At 36.6% G+C, this 10,297-nt stretch overlaps 1 protein-coding gene across 3 annotated transcripts; it reads left to right on the top strand.

The window, feature by feature from the left end:
* The first annotated feature begins 6 nt into the window (after positions 1–6).
* Positions 7–10,232, top strand: LOC107002966 (transcription factor MYB3R-1-like). 3 transcript variants are annotated; one of them, XM_027913235.1, is made up of 12 exons: positions 7–136; positions 2,588–2,753; positions 3,578–3,626; positions 4,319–4,376; positions 4,889–4,995; positions 5,317–5,420; positions 6,032–6,160; positions 6,290–7,988; positions 8,356–8,663; positions 8,831–8,945; positions 9,070–9,273; positions 9,840–10,232. In XM_027913235.1, the coding sequence occupies exons 2-12, from the start codon at positions 2,644–2,646 to the stop codon at positions 9,966–9,968; spliced, it is 3,012 nt and encodes a 1,003-aa protein (XP_027769036.1). In that variant the 5' UTR covers positions 7–136; positions 2,588–2,643; the 3' UTR covers positions 9,969–10,232. The 3 variants fall into 3 exon arrangements, with proteins under 3 accessions (XP_027769036.1, XP_015056676.1, XP_027769035.1); XM_015201190.2 differs by having other exon boundaries at positions 2,546–2,753; positions 4,901–4,995; XM_027913234.1 differs by having other exon boundaries at positions 2,546–2,753.
* The last annotated feature ends 65 nt before the right edge of the window (positions 10,233–10,297 follow it).

Raw genomic sequence — 10,297 nt, 5'->3', positions numbered from 1 at the left:
ACCCCTCTCTCACACCCCACCCCACCCCATACCCCCAAATTCTTCAAAAAATTTTGCAGATCTTGCTGAGTTCATCACACCATTGATTTCTTGGAATTTCAGTCTGATTCGATTGAATGCTTCGAAGCTCATTTCAGTTAGTACAACTTTTTTTCTGAATCTTTTTTAAAAATCTTGGTGTTTGAGTTTGAATTGTTGTTGATGATTACTTGAATTGTTGAAAAAAAATCAAATCTTGAATGGGTTTGGTATAAAAATTGCATCTTGAAGCCTAATTTGATTTGATCATCTGATTTTAGTATGGGTTTTCTGTTGATCGGATAAATTTTGTGCTTTTTTTTAATTTAGCTAATGTCATTTGATTCGGAGCTCTTTAGGAAACAGGTAGAGCCTAGAGGTAAGGGTCTGCGTAGACTTTATCCTCTCGAGACTCTACTTTGTGGGATTTCAGTGGTATGTTGTCGTTGTTCATTTAGTTTGAATTGTTATAGATGATTTTCTGGAATGAAATGATCTGATTTTAGTATGGATTTTCTGTTGGTTGGATAAAATTTTATGCTTTTGTTTCATTTAGCTAATGTCATTTGATTCGAGGGTCTTTAGGAAACAGGTAGAGGTAAGGTCTGCGTAGACTTTATCCCCTCGAGACTTTGTGGGATTTTGCTGGGTATGTTGTTGTTGCTGTTGTTCATTTAGATCGAATTGTTATTGAGAATTTCCTTGAATTGTTGAAAAAATCCAAAATTTTGAATGGGTTTCATATAAAAATTGCATCTTGAAGCCTGATTTGATTTATGGATCGAACCTGGAATTAAAGAATCCCCAGTGAAGTGATCTGATTTAAGTTACAAGGTGAAGATACTTCCATAACATAGAAATGACCATGACAACAACACCAATTACGCCTCAATCTTAAGCTAGTTAAGGCCACCTATGGGAATGCTAACTTTCTATATAGCTTCATTTAGGATCCATTTCGTTCCTATGTTCAGTAATTTGAGTTTCTTAAACAAGATGTTCTCCACAATTTCTGTTGACGTATAAATATCTAAATAAACTGAAGAATACTCGTAGAAAATTGTAGGCCTAAAGTAAGCATGCCATTATGGCTAAATCTTTATCTAACTAATTGTATTGCTTATAAAGACACTTTCCTTGTTTTCATTTTTCACCAAGTCTGCATCGATTCAAGAGATTGTTGGTCTTTTAAGACAACTTCCTCAACTGTGATTTTGGTCAACTTGGTCACTTTCAACATCTTGAGTCATCATATTGATTGGTTTAGACTCTAGATAGGACATGAACCATTACAAGTGACTTTTTCTCGTTGTGTTTACTTGTACTCATGGAAGGGGGAATGGAGAAAGAAAAACATTACGTTACCTTATGGATGCAGAGTTTGGAGACTGGAGTACATAAAGGGATAGGAAGTAGGGGTGGGCATGGTACGGTGTTGAGAACTTTGTTTCAGTAATTTCGGTACAAGCTAGGACTCGTGGAGGTGGGGGGTGAGAAGTGATTACGCGTTCTCACTAAAATCATATTACCACAAAGCTTTTTGAGAGAGATGAGTTGGTATTCCACATGTTCAGTTTGGTTTTCTAGGGGGCCAGGTGTAATTCTTCATTTGGTGGGTTGTGAAGAGAGCGATTCAGACATTGAAAACTTGAGTGAGAGAAAGACTACATATGTTAGACTAGCTTTATATGTAGATGTTCAAACAAGTATTACATATGTTGCATTTTCGGGTGACTGTATGTGGTGGATTGTATTAAATGACATGTTAGTGTCCTTAGAAGAATATAGAGAGGTTGCTGGAATGGGACATTGCCCATGACCGACATGTGAATCCTATGAGAGGAGAGAAATAATTTTATATATGTGAGAAATAACCAGTTTCTCTTAGTTGGTTTTTGGTGCACCCATGAGGTTCTATTTTTATGAAAGATTCGGTGTCATTTGTAGAGAAGCACATTTTTGTGTAGGTTTTGAACATTTTTGGCAGACCCATTGTATACTGGAGTCATTCCACATTAATAAAAAATTTACCTTATTGAGAAGAACACCTCGTTGCAGATATAAAATAGATAAATAATGACCAGTTTGAACACTTCGATTATTGGAATAAGAATCATTTGATAATTTATGAGAGTTCATTTTAAAAATATAGCTAGTACATAGAGGACGCTAATTTTCTCCAAATGTTCTTGTATTTGTTATATTCTGCTCGGTTGATAACTCTGCCTCGTATTTTTCAACTATACAAATTTGAGGTGAAAATGTTTACATATGTACGTAACAGAGGCTTACAGTATCTTTTGGATTTTGTTCTTTATTTCTAGCAAAAATCCATTGCATAGACTACTTTTTAGGTGCTAGGAATAAGGATTTTCCTTGTTATGCTTAACTTTTAGCAGTAATCCAGGTTACTCATTCTAAAAATGTAGCTCATATTGAATGCATAATGATGCTTTAGATGCTATTATTCCATGCTATTCAAATCATCTCGGTAGAAGCCATCACATTATCTGTTGTGCTTTAACAGTTCATGTTTTCAGAAGATCAGATAATATCTCTTACATCATAGGGGGTGACACATAATGTACTTGGGAAGACATTTTCTAGAGAACTTTCGACCTTTGGATGGATTATCAAGATTTGCCTTTGTCTCAAGCAACCATGGAAAGTGATGAAACTAGCAACACTCCTTCAGATGATATCAGTAGTCTGCAAAGTTCTCGGCCTTTGCATGGGTAATTCTCAAAGACTGCATAATCTCATCTCTTGTTTCATTTTTTGGGGTTTCATTCTGTGCTTCTGTAATTTCCTTATTGAGATTTTGCTCTAATTTACACAAACCCTTAATCCGGTTGTTCATTCATGTCACATAAGATTAAAATGATGTTGATCTGAGATCGAGTTGAATTTTGTCAAGTCACATTGGTTTCTTTGACTTATCTTAGGTAGTTAGAAATCAGAGATGCACCGGGAAAAAAAGTAGGCGAGGATGGAGGAGAAGAAGCAGTAATAAGATAGTTGGATTACCTCTATAACATATTGGAAGACATAATATAATATCTATGCTTTTCGATGACAAAAATAGCTGTCTAACGCTCAAACCGTTAGTCTGCCTGGGGCATCCCCGTCAATAGTACATGGAAAAGAATATATAAGGTCTGTTCAGGTTTAGTCAAGTTACATTGGATTCTTTAGCTTTTAATACGTAGTTAGTAATTATAAATATACAAACTGCATGAAAACAAGTAGAAAAATGGGGAACAGAAGACAAGAAACAATGACAAGTTTGCCGTGTCACACCAATAGCAAATGTGATATAAGTTGTTAATGTTCAATTTAAGAAACTACATATAGTAATCTCTTTCCTTTCCACAGTATTGCCCCATGTCCACCTATCCTTACTTTAAGGGTCGTTCTGTACTTTCCATGAAAATGAACTGAATTGAAAGTTATGTTTGATTGTGAGATTTGAGAAGACTATCATATTCACATCCTTTTTGTCATCATTTTGAACTTCCCAAAAGCTTCGGATTTGTTATTAGTCCTGCTAATGTTTCAGGAGGACGAGTGGTCCTAAGAGACGTTCCAGTCACTGGACTCCCGAAGAGGTAAGCAGGCATTTCCTAATGATCTAGAAAAATGTGCTTGAGTTTCAGGGTTTTCTTTTGGTTTTATGTTCTTCTAATCTTTTTTTGGGTAATCGGGGACTTATTTTTACCCCCACCTTTATATGTGTAATGTTATATGTTATGTTACAGTTACAAATAATCTAGCTCTATCTGTTTTTGGGGAGGGTGGTGATTCATTCCTAGTTAACATGGCATGAATGCTCTTATCCAATTAAAACTACTTGTCTGTGCCTTCGAGGAGAAGACACTCAATTATGCTTCAAATGGAAGTTCGGAATTTTTCTTGCATAAAATCATTTATGTGATGGATTAGTCTACAAATCTATTGCAATTTTATCCCGTTGATTTCATAGTTGTAACAGCATTTATGTTTGTATGGGAACTGTGTTTCACTGACAAGGATTATTGGGTCATTTTTAGTTCTTTTCTGCCTTACGTTAGTGATGTCAATCAAACATGTTGGAAAATGCTTGGCTTAGTAACTGCAAAGTCATGGATTTAGTAATGTTTTTTTTTTAATGTAATACTTCTAGTTTTCACTTCTCAAACCCAAGTCTGAACTCAATAAATTCTAAGTAGTGAAGTACTTGTCGGAGACAATGCAATATTATACATTTGCGTTTTAAATCTTTTATGTTGTTTTGAAGTGTGAACTTCTTATCTCCTTGCAGGATGAAATCTTGCGCCAAGCTGTCCAACAGTTTAAGGGGAAAAGCTGGAAAAAAATTGGTAAAAACACTGTTCCTCTTCAAACCTAGTATGTCTTACACTCTAAGAGGGGTGTATTGCTCATACTTCTAGGGCCTAGTAACATGTATGTTTGCTTGATGCAGTAAAAGTTGGAAACCAATAGCTTATAAGACTATGGTGCTATCAAGCTCCTGCAACAATTATTCATTGCTAACTTGCCTTATTTGTTCTACTCATTTAGCTAGTCATACTTTTCATTATCGTTCTTAGAGAAGTGCTGCAGGGTCATCTCTTCTGACACCATATACGGATGAAGTTACTGAATAAGCTAGAACATGCTACTCTTGTGGGGAAATATTTTTTCTGGATGAAGTGTTTTTCCAAGGCATTAAAGTCTTCCTTATAGTACTTGTATGATTCGTTTGAATTGGTTAACCTACAACTAAAGTTGAAGATCTTTGTCACACCCAACGATTACAGCAGAGATCTATTTGACAAACACCGCCCAACTATTAAAGATGACAAATGTTAAGTGCTTACCAAATCTTAAGTTTTACTTGCAGCGGAATGTTTTAAGGATCGGTCAGATGTTCAATGCTTGCATAGGTGGCAGAAAGTTCTTGATCCCGAACTTGTCAAAGGTTCATGGTCTAAGGAGGTAAAAAAGTGCATTTCTATTTGGCCTTTCTGAATCATATCTTAATACTCCTTTTGTCCCTTTTAATATGGCACTGTAGTATTTGCAGAGTTAAGCTGAGATTTTCTTAAGTCATTTCCTAAATATTTTAATTTTAATTATAGAAAATGACGATTTGTATTACTTTTCACGTAGTTTCCTAATGCATGTTTTATTTTCAGAAAATGTGAAATTGACAGAATTGACCATTGTTATCCACAAACTATCATTATTTTTGGGACAGAGGAACTTGTCAGCCATGTCCTTACGTTAGCGAATTTAACTCTTTCAAATTACGTGCAGGAAGATGATAAGCTAATCGGATTAGTTAACATACATGGCCCCAAAAAATGGTCCACCATTGCACAAGAGTTAGCAGGACGTATTGGAAAACAATGTCGGGAAAGGTAAGCACGCCAATTTTTTGTTCATTTAAACAAATGAATGTATCTTTTTTTCTGCTATGACAGAGTTCCAAAGTTCTCAGAATATTAGGCAAGTCAGATGTCAAGACTGGTGGGGTTCCAACTTCCTAATTTGACATTATGTTCTCACTTACGTCGAATAAGAAATTTTTCATTCGTAGCTGCTCTTTTAACATCACAAGATCACCTTATGCAGCTTTCCTGCAATGAACTTAGATTTTTCAAGCTTATGCAACTGATATCTTCCTATCTAATTTTATTTACTAACTGGTTAGAAGTTGTTCCTCAGCTTATATGACTCAACCAGTCTCTTAAAACTTAAAGATATGCATGCTAACGGCATGAGATGCTAGAGGCGGATAACTACTGCCACTTTCTATAGAAGAAAAAGTTATTTTATATGTTGTCAGGAAATATAACTTGGTAACATGTATCCTTTGACTCAATAGGAATTTTGTGGTGTCACATTACTTCTAGTTCCTTTGATTCATTAACATTGAGGTTGCAGATCACTCCTGAAAGAATAAACTTTTAATTCACCCCCTTTATATGACTAAGAATGTTATAATGATTACTATGAGTGATCTTTTCAGATGGCACAATCATCTGAATCCTGCTATTAAAAAAGAAGCTTGGACGCAAGAGGAGGAATTGACTCTAATTCGTGCCCACGAAGCTCATGGAAACAAGTGGGCAGAGTTATCAAAATATTTGCCTGGAAGGTATTTTGAGGGTGTTAATTTTATGATAATAAGAGCTTGTTTCCATCTAGACTTTCTTTCGAGTTCTTATTCTCAGCATTCTTTCAAAGTTTATAGTTGACATGTGAAAACTCTTATGGCTAATTTCAGGACAGACAATGCAATTAAAAATCACTGGCATAGTTCTGTCAAAAAGAAACGGGACTCATATATAGCATCAGGTTTACTTGCACAGTTACCCACTTTGTCTAATGTCAACCATCAGAACCAATCAATCCCTTCTTCTTCTGTGATGTTGCAACAAACTAGTGAAGATGAAAGTGTTCACAAAGAAGGAGCAGAACTGGAGGAAGTTATGGAATGTAGTCAACGTTCAACTCTTGCTGGCTGTCCCCAGTCTACAAGTGACTTGGGCAACACATTTGTGCATAAAAGAGAGAACGGGGGGATGTCCATGGAAATAGTACGTGAAAAGGACACAAGCTCTAGCGCAGCACCATGTCCTACGTACTATACCCCAGCTTTTGAGGATGTTGCTTGCTCAATGCAAGAAGTTCCCAGTGAACTTGTGGATTCCAACTCCCTTGAGCAGCATACGTTCTCACATGACTGGGGCAATTCCACAGGGAATGATTGGCAGTTTAATATGGATGACTTTACGGAGTTTATTCAGGAATCTTCGGGACATTACATGCAGTGTTTGAATGGCAATGAAAACCATGATATGGTAACCAATCCATTGCAAAATGCAATGGAATCTGGAGCAACTTCTAATGCAGGAAACATAGTTGAGGGTCCATATAATCTCAATGAAATGTTTAATCTCAATGAATTGTTCGATGGTAGCAGGATCGAATACCCTGAGGTAGGAATTCCTCAATGCTCTCTGCCCGAAACTGGAGTCAATGGCAGTGGTGAACCTGCAGATTCTTTAATTTACCAATCATCAAACAATCAGATCCCTGAATCAGGAAATATGGCTCCACAAAACTGCAATGATTTTGAAGCTTCAACTTATCAGCAGTTTTCTGTTCCTTCGCACTTTTCGTCTGAGGATAGATCACTTGTGTTTGGTATTGCTTCAGATCAGTTCAATTATCCTCCTCTTGAGAACCCAGTTCAAGAGTCCTTCAGCAGTAGATGTGATGGTTTTATATGTCCAAGCGAGTTTGGCAGTCCTTCCAACGACAATGGCATAGACAATGCCGTCCTGAAAGATCATCCTGATTATACGAAAGATTCCTCAAGGTTAGAAGAACAGAAAGATGAAGGAGCTCTATGCTATGATCCTCCTCGCTTTCCAAGCTTGGATACACCTTTCTTGTATTGTGATCTTAAGCAATCTGGTTCAGATACACAGCAAGAGTACAGCCCTCTTGGCATCCGCCAGTTGATGACGACTTCTACAGACTGCTCTACTCCATTAAGGTTGTGGGACTCACCATTGCGAGCTGATAGTCCAGATGCTATATTGAAAAGTGCTGCCAAAACTTTTACTGGGACTCCTTCTATATTAAAGAAGCGACAGCGTCACTTGGTGACACCTTTATCAGAAAAGAGATGGGAGAAAAAGCTAGAAAGTGATCTCAATCAGGAATCATTCTCTAATATGGTTACAGAATTCCCCCGAGTAGATGACATGTTTGATGAGTCGGCAAATGAAAAAGCGTCTACTGAAGACAAAGAAAATCTACATCCATCCTCAGGAGGTGGAAGAAAGGAGACAGGTGATGGAGTAACTGGACTTTCATGCATTGAAAATTCAGAGAGACAATTAGATGGTGGTGGTGCTCACTACCATAAAGAGCCCCATAGTGAATATGCTGGAGCCAATGATGCAATGGTAAAGGTGAGTTATAATTTGTCATTATATTTTTCTTCTCTGGCTTCACCTCTTTTTGTTTTTGGGAATGGGATGATGTGTGACAGGTAGGACCTCCATTCCAGATTGTATTTTTTGTAAAGAAATATATCCTTACAAGTTGGTGCTTGGGCATGAAATGGTTGATATTTGGAAAAAAAAAAGTAGTAGTATTTGAAGTTAAGTTCGAAAGCAGGTATTTGAAAGTTGAAGTTGTGTTTGGACTTGAAAAAAAATAAAAGTAGTTGTGTTTGGAATTTGCTTTCAGCTGATTTGAACCGTGTGGTTTACAAAATAAACCATTAAACTTAATTTGGCTTAGATACAACTTTTGAGTTCTCATTCCTGTTATCAGGTAAAACAGCCTCCTGGAGTTCTGGTCGAGATTAGCACAAATGACATGCTTTTCTCTCCTGATCGTTTCTTCACCAAGCATGATAGAGCTACAAGTTTAAGTATTAAAGCTTTAGGTAACCAGTATGCTAGACGACTTGAAGCTGCATCATCAAATCAAGCTACTGTTTCATCCTCGTCTATTGTTTGCTCTCCTGATGTACTTGGAAAGAGTCAAAGCGGTGCTTCAATGCAATATACTACATCAACTGCATTGGAGAATACTACCGAAAATTCTGAAAATGTATTTGGTGCTGATCCTTCAAACATGTAAGATTACTGCAATATTTGTTTTCCTTTGCTTTCTATCCTTTTTTTTTGTTACTTATCTCCCACAAATTTGTACCTGTTAGTCCATTTACCTAATGATTGGTTTAAAAGGAGTTTTGCTACACCTTTGTTTCTTATGATTTATTTACCTAATTAATGGTTTACAGCTTTGGAGAGACACCTTTTAAAATTAGTATTGAATCTCCTTCAGCATGGAAATCTCCATGGTTCACGGATCCTCTTCTGTCTAGCCCAAGATATGAAAAAGAACTTACATATGAGGTATATACATTATGTGTTCTACTCAGTGACTAGTTATCTCTGTGTTCGGTGCTTATTGATAATGGTGCATTTATGTGCTCATGTTATATTGCTTTGATTTGTTTGTTTTTCCTTTATTTGGTAGGAATTTGCGTTTCTTCTGAGCCCCGGTGATAGAAGCTATGATGCTATTGGGTTAATGAAGCAATTAAGTGAGCAGACTGCACCTTCAATTGCGGATGCCCGTCAAATCTTGGGAAGTGAAACTCCAGAAACAATCCTGTTGGGAAGGAATTCCAAGGAACAAAAAGCAGATGAAAATCGTACCCTTCTGGCTTCAAATGCTATGGTATGTCTAGTCCCTATGTCAACATGATTACAAACATTTTTTCGCAAAGTGATCTATCCTTATACATTAGCCCTGCAATTTTTTGTTTAGAACATTTCTTTTCGTCATTTCTCTCTAGTCTTTATATCCTATAATAATTTTGGCATGTTTCAAACAAAAACCTTGCACTTTTCACTTAAAAACACTTACTTTCCTCTTTTTATTTCTACTCTTATACTGAAAACTGATTGAAAGTAAATTACACTGCTCATTAGAACGAAAGAATCGATGAGACAATATAAATGGTCATTTTTCAAGTAACATCCGTTTTACTTTGGAGTAGAATGTGGAAATTCTGTAAGTTACGGCTTAGGAACATACTTTCTTGTGTAGCCTCACATAGTATAGTAATAATTCTGTCGAATGTCACTTCGAACTCGTACAAAGTTTGATTTTACTTGAAAATATCCCTGACTCAAGCTTACAGAAGCAGAATGACAAAAAGAGCCTGAATCTGTTTATCTGGTTATATATCGTTCCACAGCCATGATCGTTTGTTGATTTTCCTACTGTTGGTTCCTCTGCAGAGTGAGAGACGCACACTTGATTTCAGTGAATGTGGAACACCAGGAAAGGGAAACGAGACGACTACCAAATTTGGCAGCAACGACAATGTCTCAAGTCCTTCCTCCTACCTGTTGAAATGTTGCAGATAACAAGTACTTTTAGGATAGAAGACAAGTTTTCTTCCCTCAAAGGTACTTGTTTGTCGAAACATATTAGATTATATATTCATCCATTAAGCGTAATGCTTCATTCCCCTTTGCTAAATGCGGAAGCCAATATAGTTCATTCCCTCCTCTTTGAGCTTCCTTTCGCAGGAAGCATGCTACTGTAAAAATGGGGAGAATAGAAAGCTGTGTAGATTCTCATGTTGGATTAAGATTTGCGAAGTTCAACTTGTTTGAGACTTAGACGTAGTTGTTATTGTGATTGTCATGTTTCCGATATGTTGAAATTACTCGTTGGTTGCATTTGCACCAAC

The sequence above is a fragment of the Solanum pennellii genome, chromosome 11 (genome assembly GCF_001406875.1).
Source record: "Solanum pennellii chromosome 11, SPENNV200".
Classification (NCBI taxonomy): domain Eukaryota; kingdom Viridiplantae; phylum Streptophyta; class Magnoliopsida; order Solanales; family Solanaceae; genus Solanum; species Solanum pennellii.
Note: the sequence above shows the minus strand (reverse complement) of the source record. Positions and strands in the feature narration are given on the sequence as shown.